This window comes from Mytilus trossulus, chromosome 6 (assembly GCF_036588685.1).
Source record: "Mytilus trossulus isolate FHL-02 chromosome 6, PNRI_Mtr1.1.1.hap1, whole genome shotgun sequence".
In the NCBI taxonomy this organism is placed as follows: Eukaryota; Metazoa; Mollusca; class Bivalvia; order Mytilida; family Mytilidae; genus Mytilus; species Mytilus trossulus.
Window position 1 is genome coordinate 582,378 of NC_086378.1, and position 27,436 is coordinate 609,813.

The 27,436-nt window shown below is 34.9% G+C and overlaps 1 protein-coding gene across 1 annotated transcript in view; it reads left to right on the top strand.

The window, feature by feature from the left end:
- Nucleotides 1-27,436, top strand: part of LOC134720547 (MAM and LDL-receptor class A domain-containing protein 1-like) — a 211,211-nt gene that overhangs the window by 79,002 nt on the left and 104,773 nt on the right. The window contains exons 8-9 of the mRNA XM_063582861.1: nucleotides 6,526-6,655; nucleotides 7,120-7,295. Coding sequence (XP_063438931.1) covers nucleotides 6,526-6,655; nucleotides 7,120-7,295 — 306 coding nt within the window. The remainder of the gene's footprint in view (nucleotides 1-6,525; nucleotides 6,656-7,119; nucleotides 7,296-27,436) is intronic.

The window sequence follows — 27,436 nt, forward strand, 5'->3', positions numbered from 1 at the left end:
GACTTGATATCTAAATCTTCCAAGGCTTACCACTACCTTATGTTACTGACTTGATATCTAAATCTTCCAAGGCCTACCACTACCTTATGTTACTGACTTGATATCTAAATCTTCCAAGGCTTACCCCTACCTTATGTTACTGACTTGATATCTAAATCTTCCAAGGCTTACCCCTACCTTATGTTACTGACTTGATATTTAGATCTTCCAAGGCTTATCCCTACCTTATGTTACTTACTTGATATTTAGATCGTCCAAGGCCTACCACTACCTTATGTTACTGACTTGATATCTAAATCTTCCAAGGCTTACCACTACCTTGTGTTACTGACTTGATATTTAGATCTTCCAAGGCTGACCACTACCTTATGTTACTGACTTGATATCTAAATCTTCCAAGGCTTACCACTACCTTATGTTACTGACTTGATATTTAGATCTTCCAAGGCTGACCACTACCTTATGTTACTGACTTGATATCTAAATCTTCCAAGGCTTACCCCTACCTTATGTTACTGACTTGATATCTAAATCTTCCAAGGCTTACCCCTACCTTATGTTACTGACTTGATATTTAGATCTTCCAAGGCCTACCACTACCTTATGTTACTGACTTGATATCTAAATCTTCCAAGGCTTACCACTACCTTATGTTACTGACTTGATATCTAAATCTTCCAAGGCTTACCCCTACCTTATGTTACTGACTTGATATCTAAATCTTTCAAGGCTTACCACTACCTTATGTTACTGACTTGATATTTAGATCTTCCAAGGCTAACCACTACCTTATTTTACTGACTTGATATCTAGATCTTCCAGGGCTTACCCCTACCTTATGTTACTGACTTGATATCTAAATCTTCCAAGGCTTACCCCTACCTTATGTTACTGACTTGATATCTAAATCTTCCAAGGCTTACCACTACCTTATGTTACTGACTTGATATCTAAATCTTCCAAGGCTTACCCCTACCTTATGTTACTGACTTGATATTTAGATCTTCCAAGGCTAACCACTACCTTATGTTACTGACTTGATATCTAAATCTTCCAAGGCTTACCCCTACCTTATGTTACTGACTTGATATCTAAATCTTCCAAGGCTTATCCCTACCTTATGTTTCTGACTTGATATTTAGATCTTCCAAGGCTTACCACTACCTTATGTTACTGACTTGATATCTAAATCTTCCAAGGCTTACCACTACCTTATGTTACTGACTTGATATCTAAATCTTCCAAGGCTTACCACTACCTTATGTTACTGACTTGATATCTAAATCTTCCAAGGCTTACCCCTACCTTATGTTACTGACTTGATATCTAAATCTTTCAAGGCTTACCCCTACCTTATGTTACTGACTTGATATCTAAATCTTCCAAGGCTTACCCCTACCTTATGTTACTGACTTGATATCTAAATCTTCCAAGGCTTACCACTACCTTATGTTACTGACTTGATATCTAAATCTTCCAAGGCTTACCACTACCTTATGTTACTGACTTGATATTTAGATCTTCCAAGGCTTACCACTACCTTATGTTACTGACTTGATATCTAAATCTTCCAAGGCTTACCACTACCTTATGTTACTGACTTGATATCTAAATCTTCCAAGGCTAACCACTACCTTATGTTACTGACTTGATATTTAGATCTTTCAAGGCTCACCCCTACCTTATGTTACTGACTTGATATCTAAATCTTCCAAGGCTTACCCCTACCTTATGTTACTGACTTGATATCTAAATCTTCAAAGGCTTACCACTTCCTTATGTTACTGACTTGATATCTAAATCTATCAAGGCTTACCCCTACCTTATGTTACTGACTTGATATTTAGATCTTTCAAGGCTCACCCCTACCTTATGTTACTGACTTGATATCTAAATCTTCCAAGGCTTACCCCTACCTTATGTTACTGACTTGATATCTAAATCTTCCAAGGCTTACCACTACCTTATGTTACTGACTTGATATCTAAATCTTCCAAGGCTTACCCCTACCTTATTTTACTGACTTGATATCTAAATCTTCCAAGGCTTACCCCTACCTTATTTTACTGACTTGATATCTAGATCTTCCAAGGCTTACCACTACCTTATGTTACTGACTTGATATTTAGATCTTCCAAGGCTTACCACTACCTTATGTTACTGACTTGATATCTAAATCTTCCAAGGCTTACCCCTACCTTATGTTTCTGACTTGATATTTAGATCTTTCAAGGCTAACCACTACCTTATGTTACTGACTTGATATCTAAATCTTTCAAGACTAACCCCTACCTTATGTTACTGACTTGATATTTAGATCTTTCAAGGATAACCACTACCTTATGTTTCTGACTTGATATTTAGATCTTCCAAGGCTTACCCCTACCTTATGTTACTGACTTGATATTTAGATCTTTCAAGGCTAACCACTACCTTATGTTTCTGACTTGATATTTAGATCTTCCAAGGCTTACCCCTACCTTATGTTACTGACTTGATATTTAGATCTTCCAAGGCTTACCCCTACCTTATGTTACTGACTTGATATTTAGATCTTCCAAGGCTTACAACTACCTTATGTTACTGACTTGATATCTAAATCTTCCAAGGCTTACCCCTACCTTATGTTACTGACTTGATATTTAGATCTTTCAAGGCTAACCACTACCTTATGTTACTGACTTGATATCTAAATCTTTCAAGGCTTACCCCTACCTTATGTTACTGACTTGATATTTAGATCTTCCAAGGCTTACCACTACCTTATGTTACTGACTTGATATCTAAATCTTCCAAGGCTTACCACTACCTTATGTTTCTGACTTGATATTTAAATCTTCCAAGGCTTAACCCTACCTTATGTTACTGACTTGATATTTAGATCTTCCAAGGCTGACCACTACCTTATGTTACTGACTTGATATCTAAATCTTCCAAGGCTTATCCCTACCTTATGTTACTGACTTGATATCTAAATCTTCCAAGGCTTACCACTACCTTATGTTACTGACTTGATATCTAGATCTTCCAAGGCTTACCCCTACCTTATGATACTGACTTGATATCTAAATCTTCCAAGGCTTACCCCTACCTTATGTTACTGACTTGATATTTAGATCTTCCAAGGCTTACCACTACCTTATGTTACTGACTTGATATCTAAATCTTCCAAGGCTTACCCCTACCTTATGTTACTGACTTGATATCTAAATCTTTCAAGGCTTACCCCTACCTTATGTTACTGACTTGATATCTAAATCTTCCAAGGCTTACCCCTACCTTATGTTACTGACTTGATATCTAAATCTTCCAAGGCTTACCACTACCTTATGTTACTGACTTGATATCTAAATCTTCCAAGGCTTACCACTACCTTATGTTACTGACTTGATATTTAGATCTTCCAAGGCTTACCACTACCTTATGTTACTGACTTGATATCTAAATCTTCCAAGGCTTACCACTACCTTATGTTACTGACTTGATATCTAAATCTTCCAAGGCTAACCACTACCTTATGTTACTGACTTGATATTTAGATCTTTCAAGGCTCACCCCTACCTTATGTTACTGACTTGATATCTAAATCTTCCAAGGCTTACCCCTACCTTATGTTACTGACTTGATATCTAAATCTTCAAAGGCTTACCACTTCCTTATGTTACTGACTTGATATCTAAATCTATCAAGGCTTACCCCTACCTTATGTTACTGACTTGATATTTAGATCTTTCAAGGCTCACCCCTACCTTATGTTACTGACTTGATATCTAAATCTTCCAAGGCTTACCCCTACCTTATGTTACTGACTTGATATCTAAATCTTCCAAGGCTTACCACTACCTTATGTTACTGACTTGATATCTAAATCTTCCAAGGCTTACCCCTACCTTATTTTACTGACTTGATATCTAAATCTTCCAAGGCTTACCCCTACCTTATTTTACTGACTTGATATCTAGATCTTCCAAGGCTTACCACTACCTTATGTTACTGACTTGATATTTAGATCTTCCAAGGCTTACCACTACCTTATGTTACTGACTTGATATCTAAATCTTCCAAGGCTTACCCCTACCTTATGTTTCTGACTTGATATTTAGATCTTTCAAGGCTAACCACTACCTTATGTTACTGACTTGATATCTAAATCTTTCAAGACTAACCCCTACCTTATGTTACTGACTTGATATTTAGATCTTTCAAGGATAACCACTACCTTATGTTTCTGACTTGATATTTAGATCTTCCAAGGCTTACCCCTACCTTATGTTACTGACTTGATATTTAGATCTTTCAAGGCTAACCACTACCTTATGTTTCTGACTTGATATTTAGATCTTCCAAGGCTTACCCCTACCTTATGTTACTGACTTGATATTTAGATCTTCCAAGGCTTACCCCTACCTTATGTTACTGACTTGATATTTAGATCTTCCAAGGCTTACAACTACCTTATGTTACTGACTTGATATCTAAATCTTCCAAGGCTTACCCCTACCTTATGTTACTGACTTGATATTTAGATCTTTCAAGGCTAACCACTACCTTATGTTACTGACTTGATATCTAAATCTTTCAAGGCTTACCCCTACCTTATGTTACTGACTTGATATTTAGATCTTCCAAGGCTTACCACTACCTTATGTTACTGACTTGATATCTAAATCTTCCAAGGCTTACCACTACCTTATGTTTCTGACTTGATATTTAAATCTTCCAAGGCTTAACCCTACCTTATGTTACTGACTTGATATTTAGATCTTCCAAGGCTGACCACTACCTTATGTTACTGACTTGATATCTAAATCTTCCAAGGCTTATCCCTACCTTATGTTACTGACTTGATATCTAAATCTTCCAAGGCTTACCACTACCTTATGTTACTGACTTGATATCTAGATCTTCCAAGGCTTACCCCTACCTTATGATACTGACTTGATATCTAAATCTTCCAAGGCTTACCCCTACCTTATTTTACTGACTTGATATCTAAATCTTCCAAGGCTAACCACTACCTTATGTTACTGACTTGATATCGAAATCTTTCAAGGCTTACCCCTACCTTATGTTACTGACTTGATATCTAAATCTTCCAAGGCTTACCACTACCTTATGTTACTGACTTGATATATAAATCTTCCAAGGCTTACCCCTACCTTATGTTTCTGACTTGATATTTAGATCTTTCAAGGCTTACCACTACCTTATGTTACTGACTTGATATATAAATCTTCCACTGCTTACAACTACCTTATATTACTGACTTGATATCTAAATCTTCCGAGGCTTACCAATACCTTATGTTACTGACTTGATATCTAGATCTTCCCACTGTCCCAGGTTAGGAGTTTGTTTACACAACTGTCCCAGGTTAGGAGTTTGTTTACACCACTGTCCCAGGTTAGGAGTTTGTTTACACCACTGTCCAAGGTTAGGAGTTTGTTTACACCACTGTCCCAGGTTACGAGTTTGTTTACACCACTGTCCCAGGTTAGGAGTTTGTTTACACCACTGTCCCAGGCTAGGAGAGGGTGTGCCTGCTAATGTTTTCAACCCCACCACATTCCCCTCACATTATTTATGTGCCGTTCACAAGTCAGGAGCTTGTAATTCAGTGATTGCTGTGTTACATGCTTGTTTTTCCTTCATTATTTTGTACATAAATTAGGTCCTAAGTTTTCTCGTTTTAATTGTTCCACGTCTACTTTTTTTATAAGGGCTAGACGAGATTTCCCTTCAAAGCAGGTTTGAAAATAACAAGTAATAAATTTAATGCTTCTGAAGTGCTCCTCTGGATTTATTTCTTCAGGAACACTTAAAACTGAATATTTGAAAGCCAAAGATGTATAAGTACCCAAACAGTTAAAGAGTTATATGACCAAAACATACCTAATCAAAGAGTTATATGACCAAAACATACCTAATCAAAGAGTTATATGACCAAAACATACCTAATCAAAGAGTTATATGACCAAAACATACCTAATCAAAGAGTTATATGACCAAAACATACCTAATCAAAGAGTTATATGACCAAAACATACCTAATCAAAGAGTTATATGACCAAAACATACCTAATCAAAGAGTTATATGACCAAAACATACCTAATCAAAGAGTTATATGACCAAAACGTACCTAATCAAAGAGTTATATGACCAAAACATACCTAATCAAAGAGTTATATGACCAAAACATACCTAATCAAAGAGTTATATGACCAAAACATACCTAATCAAAGAGTTATATGACCAAAACGTACCTAATCAAAGAGTTATATGACCAAAACATACCTAATCAAAGAGTTATATGACCAAAACATACCTAATCAAAGAGTTATAGGACCAAAACATACATTAAAATAGCCAAATCCATCTAAGGTCATCTTTTCCTGAGGGAGTTATAGGACAACTGTAGAAATGTTTGTTCTAAATTTTGACTGAGAGTCATGAAAAAGGTATATACATATAGAAACATTCTTTTAAGATAATTTATAGTACTTTATTTATGTAATTATATATAGGGAAGCACTCCATCTGGGGGCACTGGACCACAATCAGCTGTAGAAGGCAGTAAATACAAGTATGTAGAAGTTTCTTCACCAAGAGCTAGCAACGATATTGCTAGGTTGGAATCATCAACGAACTTAAATGGTAAATTATATATTATTTGTTTTAAGGACAGTTGTGTAAGGAATTATCAATAAATATATTCTGTGGTATAACTTATTATAGAAATAAACTCATCATATATACCAGGATTAAATTTTGTATTTACACCAGACATGCATTTCGTCTACAAAAGACTCATCAGTGACACTCGAATTCAAAAAAGTTTAAAAGGCCAAATAACGTACAAAGTTGAAGAGCATTGAGGACCAAAATTACTAAAAGTTTTGACCAATAAGAATATGCTAGCCTTTCTGTAAAAACCAGTAAAATGCAACCAGAAGAAAGTAAATGTCTCATGAATAAAGAGAATAATTGCTAGCCTTCCCTTAAAAACAGTATAAAATCAAAAAGATGAAGAAGATAAAATTTGCTTATTTGATCTTTAAAAAAAGAATTTCAACAACTTGCTATTAAATATAGAATGTATTGCTTTTTTCCCTTAACAGCAGGTGACTATTGTTTGACTTTTCAATATCACATGTTTGGTTTGGATACAATGGGTGATCTCAAAATATCAACTGGAGTTACAGCCCCTGAAAATGAAGTATTTATAGAATCTGGTAACCTTGGTGACCAGTGGAACAAGGGAAACGTTACAATTTCTAATGCTGCAGGAATGAAGGTTTGTTTGTTTATAATTAGATGTCTTTATATAAATGGTATAAATTGCAGGAATGAAGGTTTAGTTGTTTGTATACAATTTAGATGTCTTTGTATAAATGATATAAATTGCAGGAATGAAGGCTGTTTGTATACAATTGAATGTCTTTATATAAATGATATAGGTTAGGTTCTGGATGGGATTACAAAATAGAGAACAATATTTATAGAATAAAAAGTTAAAAAAAATAATGAGTAGAGACTGATGGGCTAAACAAAAATTACAGTCGATTCCACTTAATTGCATACCGCTTAATAGCATAATTCGCTTAATTGCATAGCATAATTCGGTTAATTGCATAGTTTTCTCCTGCACAAAACCATTTCCCGTTCATCTAATGTTAAATTGTCCGGTTATATGCATAGCTCTACAAGTGGCCTTTCGGATTATTGCATAGAAACTTATTGCCGTGGTCTAGATATGCTTAGTTAAAACTGACGATATTATTTTACCGGAAACGGCAACTTGGTAAGTATATTTTTCTTGAATGCATCCTTATTTTCGTTATTATTTCATATTTCCTATTGTGTTATTTAGATAAAGTTAAAAACAGTTTCTTTCGTGTTTATATTATGGAATTTGATTTAAAAATAAACCATGTTCTATGTTAAGCCTCGAGGTCATAAAAATGTCAAACAGATAGTTGTTGTAAAAACACTGACCATTCTATCTCATAGTTTCTAAATTCTAATTGATTGAATTTAAATAATTGTCCATAGATTACATTTGGGCTTAATTTTAAAAACAATAACTCCCGATCATAACCAATGTGTGAACTCTAGTAATTGGGCTTGGTTGATCTGTATTAATGTTAAATATTATAGGGCATTTATATATGGTTTAAGAATTTTATACATCAATCATTAATTTTTAATATTTTATGAAAAGAGCATTCACTTTTAATTATTATATTTTCTCACTTTCAACACTTGTTTCCAGCAAATAATCCGTACAGGGCCCCCATTGTCTTGTCTTGTCTTGTATGAATATCCTGCCTTGAAAGGCACACCTCTGGTTTCAGAGTAGATTAAGTTGGTGTATATAACACTTACAAATGTTTCTCACACTTTTTAAAATCTAAAACAAAATAATTTAGACTTTAAATAATCACGCCTTTGACTGAGTGGTTGCAAATAACCCTTTCTTTTTATTCGTCGGTAATGTTAATAATAGTGTATTACGTCTAATATGCAACGCAAAGCAAAGTTTTCTACTAATGTACTCTACAAGATGAAGAAAGTCTGTACATCCACATTTACATTGACAATTACAGAGCAAGGCACTAGCATCCAATATTAGTTGTGTACTAATCTCTAGCTTTTCTAATGATCTACATTTAACGCAGAGCTCGCTATTTTTAAGAATGTGCGAAAGTTCAAGCATGTGGTGATTTCTAGCAGAAGCTAAAGCAGGACATGAATGAATGAAATGAAATAATGATTCAGAGTCCTCCTCACACAAAAGACATGTTGGGTTGATGACAATCTGGTTAAAAGCTGCCCTGTTACTTTGGAGAATATATGTTCCTGTAAGGAGTCGTAGATTGATGGGGATACGTTGGATGTCTTTTGCAGAAGTCTGGATACTTGCCAGAGCATTTTGAAGATGACCAGTATCATAATAAGCTGTAAGAAATATATGAAATACTCTTGTAGTAGACAGACATGGTCACCACATTATCAACCCAGTAGGTGTCTATCGCTTTCCTGATAAGGTTTTTCCATTTTAATTTTGAGGGGGGTTCATCTACAATGTTAGAAATTGATGGTAGGCTGTATTTAATTTATAAAGATCTAATTTTTGTGAACCAACTGTCCTTTGCAGCAGTTGAGATAAGAATTTGTCTTTCTGCAACTTGTCTTTCTATAGAGTTCTCCTGTCTTGAAATATTTGCAAAGGTTCCCAAAGCTAGTTTATGCGTCTTACTGATTACTGGAATGGTACCCGACAGTATATATACGGCCATGTCTGTTGTGTTATTTGGGATTGATAAAATTTGTTTGATACTTTTCCGATAGAAGACTTCAATTGGTTCAATTTGAGTAGAGTTTGGTAATAGTATTTCTAAGCCATAGATGAGAACTGGCAACACGTGAACTTGGAATAATTGCAGGCATGCTACGGAATTAAGACCATTCTTGCCATGCATGCCAGTACCCATCAGGCTGTACATTGTTCTCCTTGCTTTGTTGATGTTTTCCTGGATATGGATAGGAATGGTTTGCAGTGGGTTATTACTATGAGTTATTCCTAAATGTACAGCTGTTTCAACATTTTGAATGAGTGTATCATTTAATATGAAGTTAAAATTATCCTCTATTTTTGGTTTCCCAGTTTTAATAATTTTACATTTTGTAGGCTGTAATGAATACTTGTCCTGTCGACTGTAATTCTCCACAGTCGACAAAAGGGTTTGCATATTGGTAGGGTCATTCACTACCAGAGTAACATCATCTGCACAGGTTGGAATAGGACAGTGAATGTGTCCAATATAGGAACCCAGTGCACTGTCTTCTACTTGGTTTAGAACATCATTTATATGAAGTTTATTTGATTCTGTGCTTAGTATTCCTCCCTGCCTAACTCCCTGCTTAATATCTAATGGTTCAGAGACCAGATTTTCCCATCGAACTGATGCCTGCGCACCAACACTTAGATCATGCAAGAGCAGCCATAATGAACCGGAAATTTCTGCTAGGTATAACTTCCTATATAAACTACTATGGTTTACGACGTCAAAAGCAGATTTTGCATCGAGCAATGCTACATATAAAGGGGTTGTTCTGTATACTGCATCGATAATGACTTCATTAAGTAGAAGAGCGCAAAATAATGATGATATTGTAGACATGAATCCTCTCTGAAATTGGTTTTGGATGGCAGCGATTATTTGCCACAGGTGTTCCTTAAGGAGTATCTCTAGAATTTTACCAATAACAGGAAGAACTCAGTAATTCCTCTGTAGTTTTTCGGATCAGTTGGCAAACCTTTCTTTTTGAAAATTGGTGATAAAACTCCCATCTGGATGTAATTTGGGATAATGCGTGATATACAGATGTTGTTAATTATCTTTTTCAATGCATCAGTCAGGTCGGGTCCACCATGGATGAAATGTTCTGCAGTTATTCCATAAATGTCCGGAGATTTGTTTTTATTTAATTTGTTGATAGCCTTCTGGAACTCTAAAACTGAAAAGGAAATTCGGATTGAGTGGTCAAGACAAGATTCCATGATGACATCGATGTCTGCCTCCCTGTTGGTATGGTCAGCCTCAGGAGTGGCAGCAGGAGTAGCCAGGTTAGAAAAATGTTCATTCCACCCCTTTATTATTTCTTCTGCTGTATTGTCATATATTTTTCCTTGTACTATAAGTTTAGATCCTTGCTTGCGCTGATTATTTATTAACTTATAAAATGATTTGGTGTCTCCGGACCGTGTATTCATAATTTTGGCATTCTTCTCATCCCTCTGTCATGCCGTCTTGCTCTACGAAGTTCAGATCTAGAGTTTTTTCTAAGAGTTGCACTTTTACCTGATTTTGGTTTACCATCTTCTTTCCAGTTAAATAAAGCTTTATTGTTATTCAACAGTGCAAGAGCTATCTCATCGTTCCAGATGTGAGTATTTTTTTGTTTATGAGGTTTAGACTTTTTCGAAAATTTCGCTTGGACTACAGTTAAAGCATCGATGAGATCTTTAACATCAATATTTTTTTCTTTGGCTTCCAGCTCATTAATTTTATTGGTAATTTCTGTTTGATACTTTTCCAAGTCTATTTTGGACCAATTTACTTTTGATGGATACTGATTCTTCTCTACTATCTTAATTTTTGATTCAAAGTGGCATTGTATAGTAGTATAAATGGGGTGGTGATCTGAGGTATTTGCAGGCAACATATCTAGGCGTTTTGTGAGATTCAGATCTGCATCTATTTCCTTGCTCCTGAAGATGTAGTCAATTGTGGAGACTTCTTGACCATTAGGATGTATAAAGGTAACATCAGTCTCATTGTAGGTAAGATTTGTCTCATGTCTCATGTCTCAGTCACCACACAAGACAAATTGATATTTTGGGTAGTACTTATTAATTATTTCTCTTAATTGATCAAGTATATCATTGAACTCGGAGTTAACATACTGGGAACCCCTGCATGGCATGTATACACACATTAGGATATACGGTTTAGGTGACACATTTACTTTGACACAAACAATTCTCTCATTGCCCTCCTCAAGTCTCTCAATTAAATGATTGATGTCTTCTCTCCAGAGTATGGCAACTCCACCGTATCCACGTGGTCGCTGCGTAGGTCCAATGGGGTTGAGCTCATCTACTGATTTAGCTGTCCACTCACACTCTGGAAACAATTCATCAAGGCTATTTTTCTCAAAATTAAAAAGCCAATGTTCTTGTAAACAAACGATTTTGGAATTTTCGTTAAATAATATATCTTTAATACAGTCCATGCTATTACGCACATTTTTACAGTTGAAAGAAACAATGCCAAATGCTTGTAGTGGTTCAGGGTCTATCCTAGGTCCTTCTGAGGCTTTGTTACCCCTAAAAAATGCTCCTCCTGGTTATCATTTCCTGTGAATAGCAATGGTTCTTTGTCAGCAACAGGGGTCATAGGAGGGGTGGATACCACAGGTTGATCTGACACTAATCTCAATCCCTGGCTATTCTCTGAATCTTCTGAAGTGATTTGATTATGATGTATGATTTTGTCTTCAATTTCTACTGTTGTGTAATCTTAATCTTGCGTAACCACACTAGAATGTCCTGCATCATTTAAAGGTTGTGGATCGATTGGAGGGTTGTTAGACAGGATACAGCTTATTTGAAGAGGGGAGCCTGTTACCAGATTTTTCATTGAGCTTTTGTTAAATTCCATTGCTGGTGTTATCTGTTCATGCCTTATTTCCAGATCAGACTGTGTGGCAGACTTTGGTTGCATTTTCATGTAACAGGGTGGTGGTAAATTCCATGGATAGGTCTTATTATTGTGGTTATGCATATGTGGCGTGTTCAACATTTGAGGTAATTGTCCCTGTTGGTGCGACTCATTAATTAATACATTGGGTGTCAGCTGTCCATTGCCCATATGCATACCGGGTTTAAGATTATGGTACCCATATGACGGTGGATAAGGTATTTTATTAGAGTTATTACCAGTATCAGCATTTGGTCTTGGGAAATGGTTATGGACCTGATGTACATATTTCTGATACCCATTACTATTTGGATTTGAAATATGATTCTGGTATCAATTTACTTGAAGACCTGGGACATGGTTCTGGTATCCATTTGCCTGAGGAGCAGGTGTGTAGTTTTGGTACCTGTTTACATGGGGATTTGGTATATGACTCTGATACTCATTCATGCGATGTCCAGGATTTAAGTTCTGATATTCATGATATTGATGATTACCAGTGCTTTGATGAGATGGCCAATGTTGTTTTGACACTTCTAGTGCATCTAGTCTTTGCTTAAGGGAGTTGAATTCGAGATCAGATACTCTTCTATTACGGTTATAGATGTTTTCCATACTTTGTATTTTGGATTGCAGGTGTTGAGTTTCAGTGTGCATTGGAAATCCTTCTACAATATGCTCTGTATGTCGTTTCGGCATGTCTGGGATTGGAATATCTCTATTTGTAACATTTGTTGGTCCACTGTCTACATTTCCAGCTACTTTGATTCTAAGAATTCTATTGCTATTCTCTAGTTCCTTAATCTTAGCTTCTAAATATATGATATATGCTTGAAGTTTAGCATTTTCATTTGAATTTTGTGAGTTTGTGGCACTTTGTTGTTTCAACTCCTCTTCCCATTTCTTCAAACGGAGTTCCTTTTGTCTTAGTTCTTTTTCCTTTAGATTTGTTGTTGTTTCTCCTATTTTGGTTTGTTTTACTGGCAATTGTTCTAATGATATAATATCAGTGGCTTTGTGTATTGATTTAGATGGGTTAATTATGACCGGTTCTATATTTCTAGTCTGGTTTTGATTATCAGAGTTGATTGCTGGATTCTAGTTTTCAATCATATTTTCAGATCTAATGTTCCCCTCTCTCAGATAGTATTGATGCCGCCAAAGTAACAGATGGGTAATTGATCTGCTTGCTCTTTTGTACAGACTGAGTTTCACCAACACCATCTGATGTTACACTCTTGCCACTAGTAGGAGGGGGTAGGCTGGTAGAACTGATCACATTTGATGACACATTACCTTTATTTGTTCCTTATTCAGCTTTTCACACTTGAAGTGGACCCAGTGTTTTCCATTACAGAGCATTCAATACATTTACTCAGACAATTTCTATTACATTTTGGACAGATATCAACTACTTTTATAGAAAGTGCTGATATGTCGGTTGTAGTAGGTTTTGGTGAGATACAGTATTATTTACAAGTTTAAGATAAGCTTTACGAATTTCACTGTTCAGCTGCTGATATGTAGATTTGCATCAGGTTTGCCATGGTTTTTAGTTCATCAATGAGTAGCATATGTGATTTTCCATTCACTTCTACTCGCATTGTAGAATTGTACATGTTAATTCTGTAAAGCTGAAATTTGGTGTTTTCTTTTTTAAGAACTGACAAAGAGGTTTCAACTATTTTCCCTGCTTTATCTTTCCGTTCAAAATTTTTGACATCAACCATTGCATGATTTGAGAAATGTCAGCTTGAATACAATTAGCAAAATGTAAATATGCAGCTGGTGTAAATTCTAACACAATGTTACCATGCTTATATTCGCAATGTACATCAATGTCTCTGTCTGTTGCATCAATGAGTTTTTTTCACAACTTTTTTCTCCTTAAGGACATAATTTTTAACTGTTACATTGGCCTTAGATGGTGTGAAAACCTTGGCAGGTATCCTATCCCTTGTTGATCTTAATACTCTATTTTCTTCCATTTTACTCTGTTTTATGGTGTGGAGTGGAGGTTCCCACTCGTACCAAAAAGGTTGCTATTTCCAGTTATGATGTAGTTATTTAAGAATGGTGTGTAGTGGAGGTTCCCAAGTATTAAAGCCACTATTTCTGCTTATGCTAAAATCAATGTTAGGTGAGACGATGAAAGAATACTAGAGAATGCAGTACGGAAGTTTAAATGCTCCTTATAAATGGTGTGGAGTGGAGGTTCCCACTCTTACCAAATACGTCAGTATTACTGGTTATGCTGATAATCAATATTTGTGAAAATTATGAAAGAAAGAATTTATAGAAAATGCTTTACGGAAGTATAAAATGCTGGTTATAAATGGTGTGGAGTGGAGGTTCCTACTCGTACCAATTAAGTCAATGTTTCTGGTTATGCTAATAATCCAAGTTTGATGAGACGATGAGAGACTACTAAGGAGGACAATGAGCAGGTGTAAAATGTTGGTTTAAGATGGTGTGGAGTGGAGGTTCCCACTCGTACCAGATAAATCGCTATTTCTAATAATGCTGATATTGACGATATGATGAGAGTACTGAAGAATGCAATGAGCAAATATATGGTGTTGTTTTAAGATCAAGATGGTGTGGAGTGGAGGTTCCCACTCGTATCAGATTAATACTAACTATGCTGAAATTGCTGGTTTGACAATACAATACGACACTATTATAAAATCACGTTTTAGGATGGTGTGGAGTGGAGGTTCCCACTCGTACCAAATAAATCGGTATTATAACTAAGCTGAGATCAAATGTTATGATGAGACTGTAAGATTTACTGGAGAAGGCAGGGAGAGAATAAAAATGTTGGTTTATGATGGTGTGGAGTGGACGTTCCCACTCGTACCAATGTAGTTGCTGTTTCTGATTATGCTGATATTGACGGTATGATGTGAGTACTAAAGAATGCAGTGGGCACGTATATAATACTGTTTTAGGATGGTGTGGAGTGGAGGTTCCCACTCGTACCAAATAAGTCGCTATTAATGATTATACTGATATTGAATGCTAGACGGTATAATGAGGGTACAGATGAATGCAATGAGCGTATATAAAATGTTGTTTCAAGATGGTGTGGAGTGGAGGTTACCACTCGTACCTAATATGTCGCTATTACCAACTAAGCTGAAATGGTGATGATGAGTAATGAATGACTGGTTTAATGGTGTGGAGTGGAGGTTCCCACTCGTACCAAATTATTCCCTTTTAGGTGAACTTTCTTCAAGTGCTAGTGCCTGCTCTGCAATGCAGCGAGCATATATCAAATAAAACCTTTATCGATTCAAATTGTGCTAGCTTGCTATTTCAATAAGCAGAAGTAATGGTGTAGAGTGGAGGTTCCCACTCATACCATAGACCTGGTGTAGATTTTATAGTACAGTATTCTAAAAGCAATCGATCCTCAAAGCACAGATAAAATATCCAGGAAGATAAGATATTTTTACGAATTCAATAAAATTTAGGCATGTATCTGTTGAAAATTAGTTCAACTTCAATACAGGTAAAATCATTGGATAAAATACACTAAAATGATTGATCAGGGTACCTTCACTTTAGAATGGAAGATTTAGAATTATATATATTTATGTACATTAAAGGTCACTCTAATCTTTTCCATGAAGTATGAATGGTGTAGAGTGGAGGTTCCCACTCATAACATGCAGTGTCTTGTATTATACAGTAGGAATGGTTTAGAGTGGAGGTTCCCACTCATACCAATGTACAATAAAATATAGTTGCCTGTTATCTAAATTCCAGTCCAGCAGTCCTTACACATTTGAATTTTTAATTTTTTAAGCCAAACTTTGGATAATAGCCTATCAGGATGAATTCCGTCTCGGTAAAGATCTAAATTATAATGAAATCTTGGAGTTGAGCCTGAATTACGACGAGTTAGTCTGCTGGATTGTGAAGAATATCCAAGTTGAAATTGGGAGAGACAGAATGAAGAGATGTATTGAGATCTTTTATTTCAACGTTTAGATTATTAATTTGATGGCGGAGATCAATGTCCTGATCGTTGAAGATTGCAGGATCTCTGTGTTTTTTTATGTTGGTTCCAGAGCGAGATGCTGTATTTAGGAATGCTCAAGAAGGTGACTCTAGATGAGGAGTATTCAGAGATCATATCTATTATCTGTTTATATTGATAGACAATATTTTCAACGGTGGTATTGTTATAAGAGGATAGAGAAATCCTGCCCTTGTTGTCTTTTATCGATGTGAGGTCACAAGTACCTAGCCAAACATATAAGTGAATGGGGCCAAGATGATGAATATTAACTCTAATATGGTCTCGTAGCCAAGCTACCCTCTCAGCTGATTTTGCTCCTCTTTTGACCCACCACCTTATGTGGTCTATTTCAGATGTATTTATCTGGTTTCTAAGGTATATGCCTTTACTGTCTGACAATACCACTGGGGTACGAAATTTTACCCCCTTCTCTGGTATTACGTACATGGGGGGACATATACTTGCCTCCCCATGCCGCTAAAAATATATTTGCTTAAGAGCAATAAAAACACATTTATTTCCATAGCACGTTTATTTCAAAGAGACAGATAGCATCACATGACAAATATGCTTCAGCATCATACAAAGGGACACAACTCTCACGACTAAACTACAAAACACATACGACCATACAATACAGATACATAACACTGGACTCAATGACTTCCTTAAGTATTTTCTGAGTTTATTCTCAGTCATATATGAGATTAATTGAGCTGTTATATATATAGTGTTATATATATATAGCTGTTAGTCAAATGCGTTTTGTTTAAATACACTTTTTCACTTTTTTGGTCTTTTGGAAAATGTTGTTTGTGCTGTTTTTAGACCCTTCTACAACGAAATTTGTTTAACATGCACACGTATAAAAATTGCGGTTTTTATCCAACGCAATCATAGGTTTGAACGTAGTTTTCAATTTAGACTCGTTTATATTTTTTGTTTGGGCTTTGTATCATATTTCCCCTCCGGTTTATATGATCCGTTCATCCTATATTGACTCTTTAAATTCAAGAGTTTATCTAAAAAATGAGGGTACTTTTTCTAAAAATGAGGATACTCTTTATATGGCCTTCCAAATACCGTTTCGATCCCTAACATCACTGAAGAGACATCTATTGTCGAAATCCGGATCTGGTGTACTAAAATATATTGACACCGTATGTTTGTGGCATAACATCGCGGCCACAAGTTTAAAAAGTTTTTCTGTTTAGTATTAAATTTATTTAGATCCATTTTGTTACATCTTGTGATCAATTTTATTTGGCAATCGCCAATGGCAGTCAGCAGGGTTAAAGAACATCAGTTGTTCGACCTGTTAGTCAAATGCGTTTTGTTTAAATACACTTTTTCACTTTTTTGGTCTTTTGGAAAATGTTGTTTGTGCTGTTTTTAGACCCTTCTACAACGAAATTTTTTTAACATGCACACGTATAAAAATTGCGGTTTTTATCCAACGCAATCATAGGTTTGAACGTAGTTTTCAATTTAGACTCGTTTATATTTTTTGTTTGGGCTTTGTATCATATTTCCCCTCCGGTTTATATGATCCGTTCATCCTATATTGACTCTTTAAATTCAAGAGTTTATCTAAAAAATGAGGGTACTTTTTCTAAAAATGAGGATACTCTTTATATGGCCTTCCAAATACCGTTTCGATCCCTAACATCACTGAAGAGACATCTATTGTCGAAATCCGGATCTGGTGTACTAAAATATATTGACACCGTATGTTTGTGGCATAACATCGCGGCCACAAGTTTAAAAAGTTTTCTGTTTAGTATTAAATTTATTTAGATCCATTTTGTTACATCTTGTGATCAATTTTATTTGGCAATCGCCAATGGCAGTCAGCAGGGTTAAAGAACATCAGTTGTTCGACCTGTTAGTCAAATGCGTTTTGTTTAAATACACTTTTTCACTTTTTTGGTCTTTTGGAAAATGTTGTTTGTGCTGTTTTTAGACCCTTCTACAACGAAATTTTTTTAACATGCACACGTATAAAAATTGCGGTTTTTATCCAACGCAATCATAGGTTTGAACGTAGTTTTCAATTTAGACTCGTTTATATTTTTTGTTTGGGCTTTGTATCATATTTCCCCTCCGGTTTATATGATCCGTTCATCCTATATTGACTCTTTAAATTCAAGAGTTTATCTAAAACATGAGGGTACTTTTTCTAAAAATGAGGATACTCTTTATATGGCCTTCCAAATACCGTTTCGATCCCTAACATCACTGAAGAGACATCTATTGTCGAAATCCGGATCTGGTGTACTAAAATATATTGACACCGTATGTTTGTGGCATAACATCGCGGCCACAAGTTTAAAAAGTTTTTCTGTTTAGTATTAAATTTATTTAGATCCATTTTGTTACATCTTGTGATCAATTTTATTTGGCAATCGCCAATGGCAGTCAGCAGGGTTAAAGAACATCAGTTGTTCGACCTGTTAGTCAAATGCGTTTTGTTTAAATACACTTTTTCACTTTTTTGGTCTTTTGGAAAATGTTGTTTGTGCTGTTTTTAGACCCTTCTACAACGAAATTTTTTTAACATGCACACGTATAAAAATTGCGGTTTTTATCCAACGCAATCATAGGTTTGAACGTAGTTTTCAATTTAGACTCGTTTATATTTTTTGTTTGGGCTTTGTATCATATTTCCCCTCCGGTTTATATGATCCGTTCATCCTATATTGACTCTTTAAATTCAAGAGTTTATCTAAAAAATGAGGGTACTTTTTCTAAAAATGAGGATACTCTTTATATGGCCTTCCAAATACCGTTTCGATCCCTAACATCACTGAAGAGACATCTATTGTCGAAATCCGGATCTGGTGTACTAAAATATATTGACACCGTATGTTTGTGGCATAACATCGCGGCCACAAGTTTAAAAAGTTTTCTGTTTAGTATTAAATTTATTTAGATCCATTTTGTTACATCTTGTGATCAATTTTATTTGGCAATCGCCAATGGCAGTCAGCAGGGTTAAAGAACATCAGTTGTTCGACCTGTTAGTCAAATGCGTTTTGTTTAAATACACTTTTTCACTTTTTTGGTCTTTTGGAAAATGTTGTTTGTGCTGTTTTTAGACCCTTCTACAACGAAATTTTTTTAACATGCACACGTATAAAAATTGCGGTTTTTATCCAACGCAATCATAGGTTTGAACGTAGTTTTCAATTTAGACTCGTTTATATTTTTTGTTTGGGCTTTGTATCATATTTCCCCTCCGGTTTATATGATCCGTTCATCCTATATTGACTCTTTAAATTCAAGAGTTTATCTAAAACATGAGGGTACTTTTTCTAAAAATGAGGATACTCTTTATATGGCCTTCCAAATACCGTTTCGATCCCTAACATCACTGAAGAGACATCTATTGTCGAAATCCGGATCTGGTGTACTAAAATATATTGACACCGTATGTTTGTGGCATAACATCGCGGCCACAAGTTTAAAAAGTTTTTCTGTTTAGTATTAAATTTATTTAGATCCATTTTGTTACATCTTGTGATCAATTTTATTTGGCAATCGCCAATGGCAGTCAGCAGGGTTAAAGAACATCAGTTGTTCGACCTGTTAGTCAAATGCGTTTTGTTTAAATACACTTTTTCACTTTTTTGGTCTTTTGGAAAATGTTGTTTGTGCTGTTTTTAGACCCTTCTACAACGAAATTTTTTTAACATGCACACGTATAAAAATTGCGGTTTTTATCCAACGCAATCATAGGTTTGAACGTAGTTTTCAATTTAGACTCATCCCCAAGGGTGACTGGGGTTTAGAAATATGGTCACTTGGTCTTCTCCCGACCGGCAGTAAAACGCTTGCCGAAGTGGGGCGTCCGTTTGGCTGTACGGGATGTATCAAGTTCGCAGTCACGTCCGGTCAGAAGGGGGACGTTAAATCCGATGCCTCGTGTAAAGAGAGTGCCACGCTCTTTGCACGTTAAGAACCCTTGCAACAACTCTTTGAGGGGTCCGTAGGTGGCCTGTAGCAAGGCAAAATTTCTGTCCCTATCCAATATACCCTCCTTTTCCGGTGGCAGTCCAAATTTCTCCGACCATCATCCCAGATGGCCTCTATTGTATCAACCTACCTATTGTATTTATTGTGAACTTGTTCTCGTCCTGAATATGCATGAAATATTTGCCACTGGACGTTAAGCAACCAACAATCAATCAATCAATCAATTTAGACTCGTTTATATTTTTTGTTTGGGCTTTGTATCATATTTCCCCTCCGGTTTATATGATCCGTTCATCCTATATTGACTCTTTAAATTCAAGAGTTTATCTAAAACATGAGGGTACTTTTTCTAAAAATGAGGATACTCTTTATATGGCCTTCCAAATACCGTTTCGATCCCTAACATCACTGAAGAGACATCTATTGTCGAAATCCGGATCTGGTGTACTAAAATATATTGACACCGTATGTTTGTGGCATAACATCGCGGCCACAAGTTTAAAAAGTTTTTCTGTTTAGTATTAAATTTATTTAGATCCATTTTGTTACATCTTGTGATCAATTTTATTTGGCAATCGCCAATGGCAGTCAGCAGGGTTAAAGAACATCAGTTGTTCGACCTGTTAGTCAAATGCGTTTTGTTTAAATACACTTTTTCACTTTTTTGGTCTTTTGGAAAATGTTGTTTGTGCTGTTTTTAGACCCTTCTACAACGAAATTTTTTTAACATGCACACGTATAAAAATTGCGGTTTTTATCCAACGCAATCATAGGTTTGAACGTAGTTTTCAATTTAGACTCGTATATATATATATATATATATATACAACTCGTCTAAACATCAACCCAACAATGTTAGATCTGTAAATTTGCTTTCGCAAATTGTTTGGGTCTTCCCTCGCCGGGATTCGAACCCATGCTACTGTGATATCGTGACACCAAATCGCCTGCACTGCAGCCGTCCCGCTAGACCACACGACCACCTGGGCTCTCAAAAAAAGAGCTTTCGGTGGCCATATGTTACCTTTCCACGTCAGTTTTAATCTAGCGGCGTACTACAGTACATGATATATAAGGCATGAAGATGTTATTGTTACAGATCAGCTAAATTATCTATAGTAAAGGATCCTACAAATTAATGTAAGATACAGTCACAGAAAATAATTATATTCATAAGTACGTCTGAGTCAGTGACAACCCTACAACAGATGTATCCATCGGATCGCCATCAATGATGGTGATACATGGCTGTGTACATAATGTATATACAACTCGTCTAAACATCAACCCAACAATGTTAGATCTGTAAATTTGCTTTCGCAAATTGTTTGGGTCTTCCCTCGCCGGGATTCGAACCCATGCTACTGTGATATCGTGACACCAAATATATTATATATATATAGAGAGAGAGAGAGAGAGAGAGAGAGAGATGATAATATACGGTTATTACACAGCAACAATGAAGCAGACAATAATATTGAATCTAGGTGAGAATACACAGAAAGTTAAGTGTCAAATGTTAAAAGCAGGTACTAAAATGCATAAGCAAATATTTCAAGCAATATGGATGATGATTATTAATGTTTATAATATCGATGGCTAGTGATACCTACGCAATTAAGATATTTTCCAATTACAACACTCAGTCAAAGGGCGCGAAAAACTGCTGCGTTAAAATTGCATCAAATTTAACTTGAGTCTGAAATATTTAACGACAAACGATCAATGTCTATTTACAGCAATACTAAATTATCAATATTTCAATGTTATACGAGAAAACACACATCAATATATATGCGAAACGTTTTCTTCTGTGACAGTCAAAATCCACAACCATTCCCTTCACCGGATATGTACACATGTAACCATTACTGCTTTGCATATATGAAACTAAAGAGGTGTTACTTCACTGTCCAACTGTATATCAAAGGCAATTCATTACATATCTATTGTCATTATGGTCATTATGAAACAAATCTTTTTTCAGAACAGTTTATTTTTCGTATCCCAGGTAAAGGAAAGTCCGAACACAAATAAACTAAAGCTAAAACAAAATGACTTTATGTATTTAATAAATCTTTATTTAAAGAAACAAAATAAAATAACACATATGACACTAGACATATAATTTTTATTAGAATAAATCAACATTCAGTATGTTGTATGTGGATTACAGACGTTCATCTTTCTTCGGGGATTTCCTTTACTGATCTATTCTATCGATGTTATTTGACTCTGTCATTTGGCATTTCGGATATAAGCATACTCCGCTTTATTTCATAATTTTGTCTGACAAATAGGCTATGCAAATAACCGGAATCTGCTGTAGTATGGTTCACAAAGCTATAAATTAACCATTATGTCTTATTTAAAAACCTCTATAAAAAGATAAAATCTGACGGGCAGAAATTTGTAGAAGGTTGAGACCTATTGTGTTTTTATAGTTAGAACTGTTGAACATCTTTTACTGGTTAGCCCTTGACCAGTTTTTTTTTTTTTCATTTTTGCCTTTCATCTTGAAAAGCTAGATATAGGAAGATGTGGTGTGAGTGCCAATGAGACAACTCTCAATCCAAATAACAATTTAAAAAGAAAACCATTATAGGTTAAAGTACGGCCTTCAACACGGAGCCTTGGCTCACACCGAACAACAAGCTATAAAGGGCCCCAAAATTACTAGTGTAAAACTATTCAAACGGGAAAACCAATGATCTAATCTATATAAACAAAAAGAGAAACGAGAAACACGTATATATTACATAAACAAACGACAACTTCTGTACATCAGATTGATAGAGAGAAAATTATAATTATGAAAATAATATCAACAAGACAATTTGTTCAAACAACTCCAATAGCTGAAATGGTCAAACTACTAATTATTTGAGTTGTTGTCTTTCAATGACGAATGTGTCCATTGTTGAAGATGAACATAGACCTAGGTGAGCAACACAGGGTCTTTAGTTAAATAGTTTCCTGTTATTGTGTTTCAATGAAAAATGTGTCTATTGTTGAAGATGAACATTAAGACCTAGGTGAGCAACACAGGGTCTTTAGCTCAATAGTTTCCTGCTTATTGTTGTGATCCCCCTTAACAATTTCTTTTAATTTCAATAAAATATTAAAGGGGCATTATCTGTCAAATTCATGGTCACCGATTTGACTCGAATTCTCATATTTGATTTATAACAATGTAAAACATTTATCCAAACTACCAAAAGTCTAAAATCAACAGGATACAGAGCATGGCATAGATAATATGTAGGTTCGTTTTGTGTGTATGTTAGTCCAGACGCCATATAATTAACTATTGATTTGACGTCAGATGACCATATAAGTGATGTAAACATAAATAACAATATGAATAGATTAAACCAACACGTGCAATTGGATTTTTATAGGTCTGTTTGATTTTATCTTATAGATTAAAAATTTATGTGTCTCATTGTTTTTAACCGTATAAGAATGATTTAATATAGATCAAATCAGTAATCAAATGATTTAGCGTAGTTTCACTTTCATTGTTGACATTATTTTTTTCTTTAAATAACCTGTACACATATAATGCATGCGTTAGGTGAAACTGGGCGATATTTATCTAAACGCACGCAAGAACACCTGTATCGTTTCAAAAGTATCATTTATCAACATCTCAAGAAGCACAGTCATCCTATTAAATATTTAACAGTTCAACCTTTAGAAGTAGTAACTAAGCAGCCTGGTGAATCTCATTCAAAGTTTGTACGATCACGAAAAATAAATGAATTAAATTGGATTAAAAATTTACAGACAGTCTACCCTCTCGGTCTTAATGATAATATCATGGGAATTGGCAATATATCAAGAACCGATTCTGTTAACATTTTGGATATAGTTTCTAAAACTGTTCGTAAAAATCGTTCTCATGGACGCAGAAAAAATCGCAATCAAAGAAAATTTCGGACCAACCATACAAATATTTCGGACCTAATTTCTATTTCAAAAAACAACGGCAGACATTATCTGTTAACCAAGCTTTGTTCTTTACCTAAACATAAATTAAATAAAATTTTAGAGGATTGCAACACAATTTCATATTACAGTCCTAAGCATGAAATTGTCCAAATTATAATGGCATACTGTTATTCTTAACTGTTTCCAAAAATTGATCGCCCTGAAGATCATAAAAAACATTTTATTAAAATAAAGTATGCCAATAAAGGTTTTGATTTTGTAAATATTGCCGGTATTTTTAACGACCATTCTGTTAAAGACCAAATTCCTGGATATTTTGATAATACTGAACTCCCTCTCATTTGTTATATTTACAAGAAATCTACCCGAAAATATGTATTTAATTATAGCCAATTGTGTAAAGATGTCAATATCACTGAAAATACACCTGTGTCGTGTAATTGCAGTAATTCAGAATACACCTATGGCCCAATTTCCCATGTTATAACAGGAGACCTTAACATCGTTTGCGACCGAGAGTTAAAATCATTCCTCAGTAAAGGACCTAAATATCGTCACCCGTCAACTATTAACTGGAATGAGTGTCGTAATATCATCCACGACTCACTCCGTGCCTACTGTTTAAAATGGGTAAAACGGGAAAAAGCTGACAAAAAATCTTTGGACTCTTTTTTTAATTCAGTAATGAAGATAGTTGATATTCGAATACAACATTTTAAAGAACGCGTATCAAAAATAAACTAACAGAACTAGCTAAGGAATTTGTTTTTGTCCCGGCTGATAAAGCTGCTAATAATATCATTATTGTTTGACGTAAATTTTATATAGAGGTTCTGCAAAAGGAAATAACGAATTCACCAACATTCCAACTGACTTCATTTTCAGAAAACGACATCTGTTACAAACATAAACTTTTAGCTACTTCTTTACAAGCAGAACCAAACACAATGAAAGTCCTAACTATGTACTGGCTTCCAAAGCTGCACAAAAAACCTTACAAATATAGATTTATTTCATCTTCTAGCCATTGTTCAACTACTAAATTGTCTGTTTTACTTACTAGTTCACTTGGTACAATGATAATGAATTGTTCAAATAAGGCTTTTGAAAATAGTGGAATTAATTACTTTTGGAGTGTCAAAAACTCGTTGGAAGTACTTGATAAATTGCATGCATATATTGGTGATTTTGAATCTGTTCAAAGTTTTGATTTTTCTACCCTATATACCACTTTGCCTCATATTCTTATTAAGAAAAAATTCACATCCCTAATTAACTGGGCATTTAAAAAGTCGGAATGCGAGTACATATGTTCAAACTCTTTTAGATCATTTTTGAGTAGCAATAAACAAAAGAACTATGTCAATTGGACATGCTTTGATACTATTTATGGGCTTGAATTTTTACTTGATAACATTTTTGTTCGCTTTGGAGATTCCGTATATCGTCAAGTTATTGGAATTCCAATGGGAACTAACTGTGCACCACTTATTGCGGACCTGTTTTTGTATTGTTGTGAGTTACAATTTATGACTAAAATTAGCAAAGACCCATCAAAACAACATTTGATACAAAAATTTAACAATACTTTTAGATATTTAGATGATATATTGGCTCTCAATAATGACGACTTCAGTATGTATACTAAAGAAATTTATCCCGTAGAACTTACTTTAAATAAAGCTAATGATAACAATGACCACTGCCCTTTCCTCGATCTTGATATCTATATCATAAACGGGAAGCTTAATACAAAAATTTATGATAAAAGAGATGATTTTTCATTTCCTATTGTTAATTATCCATTTTTAGATGGTGACGGTCCCTTGTCACCATCTTATGGTGTTTATATATCTCAACTTGTACGATTCGCTGGTGTATGTAACAACTTATTAGATTTTAGCGAGAGAAATTTATGTATTACTGAAAAATTATTACACCAGGGTTTTCGATATCACAAACTGGTCAAAACATTTACTAAATTTTATCACCGGTATAAGGAAATAATTCGTAAATATAACTCAACATGCAGACATCTAATACGTTCAGGTATTTCACATCCAATTTTTTATGGAAATATTCTTTATAAAGCACAAAAATGTCAGTATTCTCCTCAGAAACTAACAAAACCTTTAAATAGACTTATTAAAAGGGGATATAGTTACGATACTGTTGTCAGATCATTAAAGATTGCATATTTTGGCTTTAACATTGATTAACTGATAGGGTCTTTGCATCGGAACTAAACACATTTATTTCTAAAAAACAGTTGTTGGCATGACACGGGTTATGTTCTTCTCATATATTTTATGATAGTATGATACTAAACCCCTAACGGGAGGGATTGTACCTGATATCCATATGATGAAGACATAATCTTTCAATCAGTTTAATTGAGGTCTGGAGCTAGCATGTCAGTTAATTGCTAGTAGTCTGTTGTTATTTATGTATTATGTATTATTGTCATTTTATTTATTTTCTTTTGTTACATCTTTTGACATCGGACTCAGACTTCTCTTGAACTGAATTTTATTGTGCGTATTGTTATTCTTTTACTTTTCTACATTGGCTAGATGTATAGGGGGAGGGTTGATATCTCATAAACATGTTTAACCCCGCCGCAATTTTGCGCCTGTCCCAAGTCAGGAGCCTCTGGCCTTTGTTAGTTTTGTATGATTTTAAATTTTAGTTTCTTGTGTATAATTCGGAGCTTAGTATGACGTCCATTATCACTGTACTATTATGCATATTTTTAGGGGCCAGCTGAAGGACACCTACGGGTGCGGGAATTCTCGCTACATTGAAGACCCATTGGTTGCCTTCGGCTGTTGTTTGCTCTATGGTCGGGTGGTTGTCGCTTTGACATATTCACCATTTCCTTTCTCAATTTTATGTTGTCAATCTCTAGTGAGGGGTTAAATTGAAGTTCACATGAATACGGATTTAATGTGGTCGGTTAATTCACTTGCAAGTGAAACAGTAATTATCAATGTTTCATCGCTTAATTTGACAAAATTAAACCATTTTGGCTGCTAATAGTGAATTATTATTTCACTATTTCACTTTCATTATTGATTGAACAAAAAAAATCTTACTTAAGATGTTTTATATATCCCGTAGCTAGTGCCCCTTTAGGGAAATTATTACTGATTTATAAATTATAATAACAAACTACTGTAGAAACATTAATTTTTGTGGGGTTAACATTTTGTG